The 15017-nt window shown below is 45.4% G+C and overlaps 3 protein-coding genes across 4 annotated transcripts in view; 1 reads left to right on the plus strand and 2 right to left on the minus strand.

Annotated features, from left to right (window-relative positions):
* LOC113217515 (protein 60A-like) overlaps positions 1-3629 on the minus strand; it is a 12024-nt gene extending 8395 nt beyond the window's left edge. The window contains exons 1-3 of the mRNA XM_052266777.1: positions 3392-3629; positions 1529-1960; positions 1264-1456 (exon numbers count right to left, since the gene is read on the minus strand). Of these exons, the coding sequence (XP_052122737.1) occupies positions 1264-1456; positions 1529-1960; positions 3392-3431 (665 nt within the window). The 5' untranslated portion in view covers positions 3432-3629. The remainder of the gene's footprint in view (positions 1-1263; positions 1457-1528; positions 1961-3391) is intronic.
* Positions 3630-4767: 1138 nt separating this feature from the next.
* On the plus strand, positions 4768-13109 carry LOC113217497 (cullin-3). 2 transcript variants are annotated; one of them, XM_026437420.2, is made up of 16 exons: positions 4768-4922; positions 5180-5288; positions 7350-7547; positions 7646-7831; positions 7937-8140; positions 8218-8397; positions 8490-8684; positions 8764-8940; positions 9020-9190; positions 9276-9383; positions 9469-9593; positions 9699-9948; positions 10030-10199; positions 10281-10419; positions 10507-10634; positions 10720-13109. In XM_026437420.2, the coding sequence occupies exons 2-16, from the start codon at positions 5235-5237 to the stop codon at positions 10742-10744; spliced, it is 2310 nt and encodes a 769-aa protein (XP_026293205.1). In that variant the 5' UTR covers positions 4768-4922; positions 5180-5234; the 3' UTR covers positions 10745-13109. The 2 variants fall into 2 exon arrangements, with proteins under 2 accessions (XP_026293205.1, XP_026293206.1); XM_026437421.2 differs by having other exon boundaries at positions 4771-4922; positions 5184-5288.
* The window catches only part of LOC113217499 (uncharacterized), a 6045-nt gene continuing 1795 nt past the window's right edge, over positions 10768-15017 (minus strand). Inside the window, exons 4-6 of the mRNA XM_052266735.1 lie at positions 11683-11807; positions 11351-11441; positions 10768-10926 (exon numbers count right to left, since the gene is read on the minus strand). Of these exons, the coding sequence (XP_052122695.1) occupies positions 10768-10926; positions 11351-11441; positions 11683-11807 (375 nt within the window). The remainder of the gene's footprint in view (positions 10927-11350; positions 11442-11682; positions 11808-15017) is intronic.

Consider the following 15017-nt stretch of genomic DNA (forward strand, 5'->3'; position numbering starts at 1 on the left):
GGGAGGGGGTCAGACGGGAGGCAGACGGGGTAGAGATAGGCGGCACGTGTGCTGTTGTTGTTGCATAGAACAGTTGTAAATCGGCCAGCTCCTGGTACTCATGGGTAACAACACTGCCCGCTTATCTCTGGCTGACGCAGGCTGACGACTGCCATGAGGCCATGGACGACGGCGGCGCGGGGGCGGGGTCCGCGTGCCTGAGCGAGTTGGAGGGAACTCATGGCAAGGTCACGGGGTAGATGGCATGGAGGGAATGCTCTGCGCTCGCGAGTTGGCGGGATTTGGGTTCTGGTGGTAGGTAGCGGGGGGGTACCCCTCTTTCGCATGCGCAGCTCCTGCTGTCGGAGTCGCGGCGATCATGACGACGGGCTCGCGCGAGGCTCCGTTCCGGGTGGCTCGGCTGCCGTCGTGGCCGCCGTGCCATTAGGCAACCCGCTCGCACGCCTGAATGCGGTACGGTATAGCTCCGCGGTGAGCGGCGCGACGGACTGCAGCAAACCCTTCTCGAGTGCGCGGTGTGTGAGTGCGTCGCGGACAACGGGCACTAACGTACGAGTGTGCTGTTCTTCTCCCTCTCTCTCGGGCTCTCCGGCCGGCAAAGTGACTCACTTTTATTGCGGGAAGCGTATACACACACGGACACAACACACGGACACAACACACGGACACACAGACACACCGCACACGGACACACCAGCCAGCCAGGCCGGCTCCTCAGCTGGCCGCTGTGTAACTCGATGCGCTGCGGGTGCGGACAGGTGCGGGACAAGGGATCAAAAGGGGGGAGGGAGGGAGTGAAGCCTGATGCAGCAGCGCGCCGAAGGCACCGCCGCACTCTTGTCATTATACCATTTTACCAGAATCGATAAGTCCGGTTGGATAATTGACGGTGTGCACCGCAACAGAAACTGTGTACGGTGTCTAGTCTCTTTTCATGACGCCCCCCCCCCCCTATTTACCCCCCGCGATGAGGAGTTGTTGAGAAGTCGAGGAGTGTCCACCACCGAGCAGGCGCCGTGGCGCTCTTTGGTGGCGCCGGCCCGGCGGCGGTGCGGCGACGTGTGGTCCTCCGACCGCCTCCCCTCCGGACTACCTCGACTACCTGTACACGGGACGAGACCGTGCGAGAGAGACGGGACCAACGGCGCTTGCGGCGCTAAAGGCGAGTGCGAGAGAGAATGCGGCCTGCATCATTCCTCTGTCGTACTCATTCAATGGGGTCCGGGCGCTGTCAAACCATTTCGAGCTACGTGTTTCGCTTACCCGTGCTCCACGCTGACGACCAGGTAGGCGGTGATGGTGAAGGTGCCGTCGCCCTGGACGTGCGCGTCGCGGGCCGCCGGCCTCTGGTACAGGCGGAGCTCCGCGCCCATGATGCCCTCGCCGACGGGGACCTCGGAGACGTCGAACCACAGCCGCTTCCCGCGCTCGTGCCGCAGCCCACTCACGTGCTTGTCTGGGGGAGAATGGGTTCAAATACACCGGCCGAAGAGAAGATGGACTGGCTCGTCTACCTCCAGCTACTCACTGTGGCTGGTGAACGTCATGATGACGTCGCTCTGGTCGATGGCGGTCTGGTCGTTGCCCGTGATGTTGAAGTCGCCGGCCTTGCCGTCGTCGTGGTGCAGCAGGCTGCCCGTCTCCTCCAGGGACTGGTAGACGTCGAGGAGGAACTGCGGCGCGGACGCGCCCAGGTGCGGGTGCAGGCGCGCGCGGCCGCGCTGGCGGGCCTCTTTGGCGCCGCCGGAGCGCAGGCGGCTGTGGCTGGGCTGCGGGGGCCGCGGCCGGTCCGGCAACCCCAGCAGGTTCAGGATCTCGTGCTCCACCTCCTGGCGCTCGTGGCGGGTGAGCGAGCGCTGCATCAGCGTCTGGTCGACGCCGTTGTCGATGTAGAGGCCGGACAGCGAGCCCAGCGCCGCGGCGGCCAGCTGCAGCAAGAGCAGCGCCACCAGCCAGCGCCCTGCAGGGGGGACAGTGACAGAAGGACACAGTTAGCAGAAACCTCGCTGCGCCCCGTCGGAGCAAAGGCGTACTAGCTCGCACGCAGGCATGCGGACGGGTCGCCTATCCGCACGGGACAGCGCTATGATTCCAGACGATAGGCAAACCTGCCCACACCCGTGCATGCAGGCTAAGTATACGCGTTTGCTCCGCGACGGAGTCAAGGGACGAATCGTGCGATCGTGGAAGCAGAAGTAGACGATGCAAATTTAAGTCGGAATGGGTTTCTCAAGAACGAGAAGGCATGTCGGGTCCTATCCGAGGGCGGGGCGGGGTGGTAAGACCACCAAGAAAGCAATTTTAAGTTTGGTCGCACCGCACCCTCCTGCTCAAGCTGGCTGCTTCAACCCTTCGGCCGCCTCTTTCGGCGAGCTCCCACTCCACCCCTAACTCCTCCGTGCGACGTTGACGAAGACCAGGTTCGTCTCGGACAGGCCTCACTGTTTGAGTCTGTTTACGCCATCGCGGTAAACACTCCACGGGCCGCGCTCCGCTCATTGGTACGCAAACGTTAGCGGCGGCCGCGGGCCAAGGTGTGTTTTTATTTAAAATTCGGGGAAGGGGGAGGGGAGGGGGAGGGGAATGCCGGGCCCGCCCCGGCGGTTGGGTGGTCCAGCAGCTGACGAGAGAGAGAGGTGGATTTGTGGATTTACTCGCGCGGCCCGCATGCGGTTTTCACCGAATACCGCCCCTGGGACTTCCGCCCGCCTCGCCGTGTTGCAGGGTCATCGGGGCTGCACGCGGAAGTTCCCCTTGAGGGGATGCTCCCGGCGGCGCCCGCACGCTTGCAGGCCAACCTACACCGGCGGGGGTCGACGGGGAAGCCGGCGCCTCCTGAACCCCCACCCCCGCCGCCCCCACACCTTTGGGAGCCCGGCGGGGGGCGCCGCGAAATCGCAAACGAGACGGTCATTCATTCGACGAAAAAGATGAGTAAACTGGAGGAGATGGAGAGGGGCGGCCGGAGTGGAGTGGTGGGGGCGGGAGAGGCGCCCGTGTGTGTATGCGCGCGCGCGCGCCTGAAGGACCACACGCGTCGACGCGCTTTTTAAGGGCTTGTTTGATCACGGGTCTCGGGGCAAATCAAACGGCGAATTCCCATTTTTGGCATTTTTGTTTCAGCACCACACAACAGGTGTGTCGGTTTGGTTGGTGATGTCGGTCGACGCTACGTGCGGAAATCGGACAGGAGCAGAAAATCGGTGATCCTCTCGAGTCCGACTTCACTGGAGATTTAAGCCGCGGAGTTTCCGCCGTGACCACCGACCTCTTCCCATGTCATCGGCGGGGGGCGCGCGGAGAACGCGAGTGACCTTAAAACAGTGGCGGAGCCGGGAGGCGAACAACGACACTTTCCAGGCCGCGGCGACGCCGAAGGCGCGGCGCTCACCTGCACACGAGGGAAATCCATCGGTCCGACAGCGTTCCATCTTCTTTCTAGGCGTGCAGACGGTCGGGTGCAAGTGACATGAAGCCCGCAGAACACGCACAAACACAAACACACACACACACTCACACACACGCGCGCGCGCTCCTCCAGCCGCGGCACGACGCGAGCGGCAGGTAGCAACCGGTGCTGCGTCTGTGGCCTCCAAGGTAACCGAGCTTACTGACTGCCTGGCTGGCTGGCTGCTGGCTGGACGGCGGCACGGGACGGGCACTGGCCGAGGCAGAGGAGGAGTAGAGGAGGAGGAGAGAGGCTGGGGCACTCTGCGGGCACTCGAACGACTCGCTCCGCTCGGCGGGCTCGGCTCGGCGGCGGCTGTGTTCGGCTCGGCCTCTCGGGCGGCCTGAAAAGCGGTGAGGCGGGGAAGGACGGGGCGGGCGGGACGGGGCACACGGGGCACAGCAGCGAGTATGTTGGGCATAGGTGGGTAGGTGGGTACCCAACCCACAGGGCGAGACCCCAACGAGTCCATCCCGACCCACCTCGAGGAATGTCGGGAGACAGAGCACCATCGAGTGGGGAAAGCCTTAATCCCAGGTCTTTAAACGCTTAATTCCAGGAGTCATAAGAGGGAAGTTCTCCTCAGTCTGGCCTGTATATAATATGTCCGAGTTCCTGTGCCTTGCTTGGGGACACGGAGTGTTGCACTGTAACAATATTTTAGTTAGGATTTTAAAGTCACGTTGGAATTCGAAGTTTGGCTCGAGCCAAGCCGATCAGGGTGCTTCTACTGCATCACGCTCGATACCACGTCTAAACGTGCATCGTAGAACTAACACTGTCGGAAGTGTTTTACGGGCAGAGGGCCTTGAAAAATGTACGTTACAGGGAAGGAAGTCGATGGCATTTGTCCGTATTTCCATTTCCTGTGAATTTATTTCACCGCTCCACTCAAAAATCGCGCGCGATGTAAGGTCTCCAGGAGAAGACAGATTAGCCAACTGTTAGATAAAAGTCAGAAAACTGTGCCAATAGTTCTGCAGTATCTTACACTAGGAAGAGTACAAAATAATGTTTGATTGAAATGAAAATGGTTTCTTTAGTATACTTCTCTACAGTATTATGGAGTGTGACATCTAATATCTGAACCTACGCTGTGTTTACACAAATTAAATATTGGTATTTCTTTCTAGCTGTGTATAGCCAACGTACAATCAGCTGAGCTTATTAAAAAGCCATAGTTTAAATGTGTAGAAATAACGCGGTACTTGTAATAGGCCAAGTAAATAAAGAATCGCAATTGACAATTTCAGACACTCACAGTAGACTGGGAAATGAACGATGTCCACGCAGTTGAATTAAGTAACTATCGTAATTTTATGGTGGTTGGATCTACAGCGGACGGTGTACACATCTGCTTGTTGTGTGACATTTAGTGGAAGTGGAAAGTGATATCGTTGGAATTGCCTTGTGAAGAAATGTCCTAAAAACCCAAGGCGAGAGCCTCACTATTGAATCAGAAGAATCTAATGTGGTCAGTTTTATTGTATGCACCTCTTGGACTACTTTTCGGAAGGTCAATCTTCTTGTTATGCTATTCGCTCTCGCTCGTCGTCTGTTGTGTGAAACATTCACAGAGTGCAGAGGAAATCTTTGTTTAGGATTGCTTCTTTTGCACTTTCCAGCAGCATTAAATGAATTCTTGTCTGAATAGAATTGGCAGTGACGACATATATCGCGAACTTAATCCAGCCTGATACACCTTTGTGATATTTTGATGGTGCATTCCAGATAGGCCTAGGCCCTACATCCTTAATCATCCTGAGGGTCCTTCAAAATATCCAAAATGATTAAAAGCGGGATGAAGAAGGAGGCGAAAATGCGCATTAGAGCATTTCCGGTAAGTAATTTACATTTATTCCAAAGTTCAAATGCAAATGTTTGCCCATAGTTCTAGGTTATGAAACCCCCATTTAAGTTGTCATCTTCACACAGGATGTAATAATTTGTTATTGTTGTTTGGTGGAAGACAATATCAGCAGAACATTAACTCCATATCTAGTTTTATTAAAATTTCACCACTACCTCAAATGACTCAAATTATCAAAATCTGGTGTAGGTACATTTCTTTTGTTATGGGTTTCAATGTAAGGTTAGAATCACCTTCAATTCCACATTTAAATCCTCACATATCATTCATATTCGATATCTTTTACAAAGCTCTAATGTGTCATGTCAATATAGAAGGTGTTGGCAAGTAAATGATAAACATGAAGTTTATGATGTTAGACAAATTCTCAACAAAGTCCTGTGTCATGCACAATCATTATCCTGATTTTTTTTAAATCTATAAATTTACACTAATCTTTCTCATGAATAGTATGTCTACTCATTCAGTTTTATTTCACTGTTGCTCTAAGTTTGTTCAACTGTTACAAACTTGATTCTTTCAAAATTCTGTATCAATTTTAACTGCCATGTTATGCAACTTTACATGAATATTAAAATTTTTGAAAGGTAGCTCAGATTTACATTCATCAGCCAAATTCTGTTTATTTAAAATTTCTTTAATTATTGAACAAGTTCTTATGATAGGCAAATCTGTTGCGTGGCAGTACTGTACTACTTATGGTGATAAGATAGTTTTTTTATCTTTTTGTTTCTCACCAAGTAGCCAAATATTTTGATTAATCTGCTAAATTCTGAAACAGCATCTATTTATCTCTTACAGCTTTAAAACACTCCCAAAACTGATAAATTGTTAGTTTATTTACAGCAAGAAGTAATATTGACCAAATTGCTGTTGGTGTTTTTTTTGTTTCTTTTTTGTTTTTTGTGTAAGTTTTTTGGGTTTGCACACTACACATCACCATTGTGCACTAGTAAACTATGTTCCAAACTTTTGTTTGACATTTGTGAAGACATTTAGCAATTAAGTCATGTCCTTGACATAGGAGTAGCTGCATACAATTTGCATTTTGAAGATCACCTTATGTCATGTATATACTTTGTGTTCCTTTTCAATGCCTCTCACGTATCCACTCTTAACGTCACAATGTAAAATGAAAATGAAAATGATTTTCAAAAATTCAGAAATTCACCAGCTGACTTTGTACTTCTTACTTCAAACTGAATACTAGTCAGTTTACGCCAATGCAGGTTGAGGGAATACAAGAAATGTTTGTTGAAATTGATATGATGATTCCCATAGGTGGGGATAGGGCACTAGAAGTCAACTTAGAAAATTTCTGTTAACCATGCCTCTCGTGGTCGCCATGGTCGCGCAGACCGACATCTGGTCCACGTCAACGTCCTCAGCCCCTCAGCCTCAGGGGACTCTGTCGGGCCTTTCTCTCGGCCCAAAGTCCTCGTCCGCGTGTCCAGTCGTCCAGTCCACATACTGTGCTCCACGCGACAGTCTGCTGTCGGCCCCCTCCTCCCCCCCCCCTCTTCCCTCCTCTCGTCCTTCCCTGCACGATTGTTGCCGGTCGCCGGCCTGATTTCCCTCGGTCGTTTAGGCAAAATTTTAGTATAGTCAACTTGAAACCCGTTTGCATGGTCGCCTAATAGCGGTGCACGAAAAACTCCTCCTCAGGCCGTTCTCTTCACCCTCCATTCGCGTCACTAATTAGAGAAACTGGGCAAGCACCATGAGCAGAAATCCCCACTTTGTCCTCAGTCAATGGAACCCGGGTTCGGAAGGAACCAGCAGAATCCAACCCTCATGCTTGGTGAGGCTTTGGTGCTGTTTGTTTATGAGTTTTTGTCACTGACAACATTACATTCTGAAACATTGAGCTTAACTAAGGAATGGAGTTACACCAACACCAGTACATTATCTGCATCCCCCTCCATTTTACTCCCCTCCATTATTACTATTATTATTATTTGCTTACACCCTTTTAAAAAACACTTAAATTTTAGTTTTTACATATTTTTTACTTTATATATTGTATTCCAGATGAGTATGGATGAAAAATATGTTGAAAATATTTGGCTACTCCTCAAAAATGCTATTCAAGAAATCCAAAAGAAGAATAATTCAGGTCTTAGCTTTGAGGAGTTATACAGAAATGCCTACACTATGGTTCTCCATAAGCATGGCGAAAGGCTTTACACTGGACTAAAAGAAGTTGTTACTCAGCATTTAGAGTCAAAGGTATGTTTTTTTTGTGTGTTTGCAATAATGTATGAATGTAATGTTCTTTCTAGAGGTTACTGGGCTGTAAAATAATCATTGTATCATCTTACTCTCAGGTCCGAGAAGATGTATTGCGTGCTTTACATAATAATTTTCTTCAAACATTGAACCAAGCTTGGAATGATCATCAAACTTCTATGGTTATGATTCGAGACATTCTTATGTACATGGACCGAGTTTATGTTCAACAGAATGATGTAGACAATGTTTACAATCTCGGGCTAATTTTCTTCCGAGATCAGGTAAATATTAATGAACTCACAACCATGTTGAAATGCTAACAGTATGGTAAACATATTGAAAAACCAAACCCTACATTGTTTTATAAAAAAATCAATCATTTTTAGGTTGTTCGATATGGATGCATTAGAGATCATCTAAGGGATACTCTCCTGGACATGGTTATGCGGGAACGCAAAGGAGAGGTAGTAGACCGAATTGCCATTAAAAATGGATGCCAGATGCTTATGGTCTTGGGTATCAACAGCCGTTCTGTGTATGAAGAGGATTTTGAACGCCCTTTTTTGCAGCAGTCTGCTGAATTTTACAAGGTATTTGGTGTAAGGATTGCTGCCTCAAACTTTCTGACCTACTTGTACTATTGATAATATTTTTTTTAACCTTTAAGATGGAAAGCCAAAAATTCCTTGCTGAAAATTGTGCATCAGCCTACATTAAGAAGGTTGAAGCTCGAATCAATGAAGAAGCTGAGCGTGCTAAACACTATTTAGATGAATCTACAGAAGTGCATATCGTAGGAGTTGTGGAGGAGGAACTAATAAACAAGCACATGCGCACTATTGTTGAAGTAAGTTCATTACGTCATTCTCATCATTTATTCAAGAAACTTACAAAACTGATTTAGTTTGAATAACAATTTTTAATGGTTTCCTCTCACAGATGGAGAACTCTGGTGTGGTTTTCATGCTAAAGAATCAAAAGACAGAAGATTTAGCACGTCTCTACAAGCTGCTTAGTAGAGTCAGTGAAGGCTTAAAGACCGTCTCACAGTGTGTGAGTACATACTTAAGGGAACAAGGAAAGGCTCTTGTACAGGAAGAGGAAGCTGGAACAAATGCCATAACATTTGTACAGGTATTTGTGGTCAATTATATTTGCTTTTTATATTCCTGTTTGGACAGACTATACCATGCATACTAATTTTCTTTCCCAGAATCTACTGGACCTAAAAGACCGATTTGACAAGTTCCTTCATGAATCTTTTGGAAATGACAAAACATTTAAACAAGTTATTGCCTCAGACTTTGAGTACTTCCTTAATTTAAATACTAAGTCTCCAGAGTACCTTTCTCTGTTTATTGATGACAAATTAAAGAAGGGTGTAAAGGGCGTAAGTAATCAATGTCCAACTAAATTTTTACTGTGAAAAGTTTGTTATAATTGGTACTTATGAAACCATGCTCCTATAGATGACAGAGCAGGAAATAGAACAAGTGTTGGATAAGACTATGGTTCTATTCCGTTTCTTGCAAGAGAAGGATGTGTTTGAACGTTACTACAAACAGCATCTTGCAAAGAGGCTTTTACTGAACAAGTCTGTCAGCGATGATAGTGAGAAAAATATGATCTCAAAACTAAAGGTTAATTATAATGTTTTATTAATTGAATTTCCATACAGTTAAATGAAAGCGAATAGTGCACTAATAATTTTTTGCCTTTTTACAGACTGAATGTGGATGCCAATTCACATCCAAGCTAGAAGGAATGTTTAAGGATATGACTGTTTCTAATACAATCATGGAGGAGTTCAAGGAACATATTGTGGCGGTCAAGGTAAAACTGCAGTAATTGTAATTGTGCTAGTTCAGTTACTACTCCTGTCATCCTACATGTATTATTTTATAATCTTTTGTTTCAGACAACTTTACACGGTGTAGACCTAAGTGTCCGTGTTCTTACCACTGGCTTTTGGCCAACACAGAGTGCAACACCTAAGTGTAGCATCCCTACTGCACCTCGTAATGCTTTTGAAACTTTCAGAGTGTGAGTCATTTTGCCTTAGTTGTCAGACATAAACGCTGCTGCATTCAGTGATCAAATTAACCTCATAATACGTAATTATTTTTTCCACCTTTTCCCAATTTTTAGATTTTACTTAGGAAAGCACAGTGGACGCCAGTTGACTCTTCAACCTCAACTTGGCTCAGCAGACCTCAATGCAGTTTTCTTTGGACCTCGGAGGGAGGAAGGCGAAGGTAGAGATGGTGCTAGTTCAAGCACTAGCCTAATGTCATCTGGTTCAGGTCCTGCTGGTCCACGAAAACACATTATTCAAGTATCCACCTACCAGATGTGTGTGTTGATGTTATTTAATAACCGAGAAAAACTTAGTTATGAGGTAGTAAAAACTAATTTGTGTCTATCTTCTGTAGTCTCCCAATTTCAGTATAATCTAATCTAAATATTTTAAATTTATCAGGAAATTCAAAATGAAACAGATATTCCTGAGCGAGACCTTATAAGAGCATTACAGTCTCTTGCCATGGGCAAAGCTACTCAAAGAATTCTCATTAAAACACCTAGAACTAAGGAAATAGAAGCAAATCATGCATTTCAAATCAATGATTCATTTTCTTCCAAGTTACATAGGTAAGTAGATTTAACATGCTCTGTAGCATTTGTAAAGTAGACAAAAGAATTACTGTAACTGTATCTTATTTATTTTTTTAGGGTTAAGATTCAAACAGTTGCTGCAAAGGGTGAATCAGAACCAGAAAGAAAAGAAACACGTAATAAAGTGGATGAAGACAGGAAGCATGAAATTGAAGCAGCAATTGTGAGAATAATGAAAGCACGGAAGCGTATGGCTGTATGTATTCCTCTTGTCCAGTGTGATAACTTTCTGTAACATGTCTATAAGTAGATATCAATAATCAATTTATGTTTGGTTTTACAGCACAATGTTCTAGTGGCTGAAGTAACAGAACAGCTCAAGAGTCGATTTTTACCATCTCCTGTCATTATTAAGAAGAGAATAGAAGGCCTTATAGAAAGAGAATACCTTGCTAGGACACCTGAGGATCGGTAAGCAATTTATTAAATTTTGTTTGCAAGTACAGCTCTGTGATTTAAATACCCCTAATTAATGATTGTCCTTTCACCTTTCCAGGAAAGTGTACACATATGTGGCTTGAATAGTCTGTTATCAGACCACCTTTTATTTGAGTGCTAGAAATTTTTTTTGCCCAGAATGAAACATTGAAGAGTCTGAAGAGTCTTGGATTAGCTGCTTTAAGGTCTCAATCATGAGAACCTTTTCAGATTTTTGAAGATGATATGTTAGTGCTGGGCCATATCCTACATGGGATCTTTTTATCTGTGAATAAACTCAGAGTTGTGTCTCAGGTGTTCTACACGACGTACTGATGCAGTTGCCTGTAGGCAAGAAAACTTTATTGTGATCAGCATTTTTTACAAGTCTTGCTTGCATTAAGGATCAATCTCCTATACATTTTGTATGGCTCTGTACATGTTATTTAAGAAATCTAAAAAAACTTCACTTGTAGGTAAAGTAATGAAATATCCAAGAAGGCAATAGTAGTATTGATTTGAACGTAACTGCAGAAACGACTGCTGTATGGCATTTTGTTACTACAGTTATGTCATCACATCCATCAATAGTCCTAAAATCATTAAATTATCCAAGTGAAATAAATTCGTACATTTGTAGGCTCTAACTTTTTTTATATATAGAAGAAAAAGTGAGCTTTGGTTGCCATTATTGGCAAATTGTTTTATACCATCAAGATTCTGTAAATAGTCATAGACTGAGTACATGGCTGTTGGTTTGGATTACTGTAGTATTCTGACAACTGTTGTTGTACACTGTTGCTGTGTGTGTAGTAATATGTAAATAAAAAGATATGTATCAGCACAACACAGAAGCTTGATTTAAGCTTTTTGGATTGTGGAGAAACCTCAGTTTTATTTAAGATAAAGTTTTATGCGCGAACCTCAATTATTTCTTTGAGCATACTATTCTGTCGCTTTTACAGTAATGGATTTTTAAGATCCTTTACTAACACATGGTTTTCAACTGAAACTGATTGTCTCATAATTTTTGGGGGCATACCTTCTTTGTTTTCCATCAACCACATATTTCTGATATGCTTGAGGAGATGAGGTCTTTATGGCGTACTGTGCTTTATTTGACTTAACTAATTTTTTGTTCTCTGGTAAAATTGCTTTGAACATCTCCTTCATAAAGAGAGTTTATTCCTAACAAACTGAGCTTATAATGTTACCTGTATTTTCTTTACTTTTGAGTGAAATGTCAGGAACAAGGCTATGCACAGTCTCCTTTGCCACCAAAATCATATTTTGTCTACTGGTTGGGTAGCTCATGACTCAAAAGCCTCTTATATACACCAAACCCCTCAAATACCTGAAGGAAAGTACAGACAAATATTCCAGATGAGATTATGTCATTAATTCTATTATTGTGTTCCTTTCAAAGCGTTGTGAAGCCTTGACAGTGCCCTTTTATTATTTGAACTTATAGGTCATCATTAAGGTAAAACATATTATTAATGACTGCCACTTCATGTATGGAATGTTTCTTAAAATGATTCTTAAAACCAATCTTCTCAGTTGTGGCTGTAATGTATGAGTTGTGTGAAAATGTATTTTACTTGCTTTCAGTGAATCTCTTTTCATGAATCTTGTTAAAATATTTTGTCTCAAATTTCACGTTTTCTCAAAATTTTCAAGGTCATGAATAGTTATGTGGCACTGATCCATTCCTGACAAAAAGTGCCATTGAGCATCTTTGGTTTTCTTTTGCTTAAAAAAAAATGGTATTATTACCTATGGCTTGTTTGTCTTTAATTGTTAACTTGTTCTGTTCTTCTGGTTTTTTAACAATTTCATTTTGGTGATGCCGTCTACAGATAATCAATATGAATTATTACTATAAAACAAGCTGAAATTGTGTTTCATTTGCTGCTTGAATACTTATTTGATGTTTTTGTAAATGTATATTATTATTTTTCCTATTTACAAAATTCTATCTTAACCCATTTTTTATGGTTTGTTTTGTCTAGTGCCAACAATTGCACATGAAAACAATACTAATGACCACCTGCTGCCTAATTATTAATATTAGCTCAGTTTTGTTTTGCACTTACAGCAATGGTATTTTTACTTGCATGAAGCAAGTATCTCCCTCAATTGCAGTACAGTGCCCACTCTGATACCTGTTTTACATTGTTGATGATTGGTTTTGTCATGCTCTTGTGAAGTTGTACTTTTAATATATCTATTTTTTGAACATCGAAGCTAAAGCCTCTGATGGCCTTTGCATTTGACACTTAATGCCTTATATATTCTGCTGATAGCGAAACAGTGCTCTTAACAATCAATTCTCTTGCTCTTGCAATATGATGGAAAGTCAAATTTATGTTCATCAACCATGTTAATTCTTCCCCCTTATTTTATTGATTGCTAAGCGAGTTGTTAAATAAAGGTTTCTTCATCTTTGATGAAGATAATTCAACAACATCTTTCTTTGACTAGTTTGACTCCCAAAATCAAATCCAAAATCACAAACTGGAGACGAACAACTTCTGCTTGCTCAGTATGGTGCAACTTAGATTTGGATGAGACCCTACTAGCACAAGCAAAACAACTAGTAGGAAAGGGATCAGCATATCAACAGCTGGCAAGAGGAAGGCAACTCTGCAGCCTGCAGTCACACAACCGTGCAGGCGGTGCAGGCGGGCTCCCCAGGCTCCCCGGGCGCCTCGAGGTAGGCGACCCACTGCACACGGACGAGCTCCATCCACCAGGCTGCCTACCTCGCAGGCGCCTGCGCTTCGCACTAGAGGCCTGTCAAGTTAGCGACGCGCGGTGCGTTGAGCGTCAGTCACAGCAGCTGTGGATTATTGGCCAAAACTTCGATCTCGCTCACTTGTGATATGTAACCTGAAGTCGTTACATGTTAAGAGAAACCTAATAAGAGAAAACGATCGGTGGATCGAGCGATATAACTGGGCGATATCTGACCAAAACAAACGACAACTGCAACATCTGGCAACATAGGATGTAGGATGCATGTGATTGGATAGGCCCCTGGAGTACAGTGCTCGACAGCCGCAGACAGCCAGTCGTCAAAGTGTTGCTGTGCCTCTTGAGTGTGTTTACTTTGTTTTCAAATTTAACTCCAGTATTGGCACAGAGGCGAGTCTAAAGTGACAGTGCGGACCGAAGATCGGCGGTGTGCGCGTGCTGTTCTTACCAAGACCAAGTGTGCAGTGTGTGACAAAGCGGCGTTACCTAGAGAGGTTAGTGTGCGGCGATCAACAGTTATCTGTTATTTCTCTCAAGTGTTTGTTTCCATCGCGAACTTCGTTGTGGGTAAAGTACCTGTCTATGAGTCGTTCGAGAATAACTTGTACTTAAACTACTTGGGAGGAAAAACTGAATGTAGTGCTGAATCAGACAGGGCGCTGAGGGGGATCCCCGTGGAGCGCTTTAGTCGAAGTCGCCTCCACCCTCCACGCACCCCTCCCCGGCCCCCGGCCCACCACCCGCGCCTCCCATCCCCATCCTCCCATCACGCGCGTTCCCATATAGGGTCCAGCCAGAAAATGAAGTCCTGCCGTGAAAGTAGAAATCACCATGGACCACAGTAGCGTCAGGCCCAAGGTGGATGTCAGGCCGGAGCTGTCAATCTCTAATACCTATCATGTTCTCTTGCCTAACTCAGTCGGCGCCGAATGCCGGCCACCGGCCACGTCATGCGTTTCTTGCAATGCCCTCGATGCAAGAAGGAGTACGACAAAGCTCAGCATTTCCCCAAACTCTTGATCCCGTGCGGGCACCCCGTGTGCCTGAGGTGTGTGCCGCGGCCCACGACACGGAACTGGGAATGCCCGACCTGCAAACAGGTGAGTATTTGTCAGCGAGAAAAAAAGTCTTTGCTAGTTGACTTTAGCGGTTTGGGTACAAAATACAGCACCCAAGGATCTAGTAAATTACAACCAAGAAATTTAATGAGAAGCTAAAATGTAATTTTTTAAAGCGCTATGGAGCTAACAAAATTAGCTAGGTCGATAGGCTACTGCTGAAATGTTCGCACAGCTGCTTAAGCTTTGTCACTTTTGTCTGAAAAAAAAAAAAAATTGGTTCAAAAATGTTCTTGTGCAGGAGGCGTCGACACGCCTCAACGTCTCACAGCCCAACAACATCTCAATGGTCCAGTTGCTGGACAATCTCCAGGGCCTCAGCAGAGGGTCCTTGAACTTAACCCTGCGGTGCGGCGACAGCGTGCTGGTGTTCAAGGACCTGTCCAACATCAGGACCGTATCGATAAAGGCACTCTTGGTTTCCGTGGCGGCACGGGGTCAGCTGCAAAAGGTAGTTTCATGTGCGGATTTTACAGAAGTCAATTATCCTTTTTTACTCTCA

Source organism: Frankliniella occidentalis, unplaced genomic scaffold, assembly GCF_000697945.3.
Source record: "Frankliniella occidentalis isolate FOCC.00 unplaced genomic scaffold, Focc_3.1 Scaffold42, whole genome shotgun sequence".
NCBI lineage: Eukaryota > Metazoa > Arthropoda > Insecta > Thysanoptera > Thripidae > Frankliniella > Frankliniella occidentalis.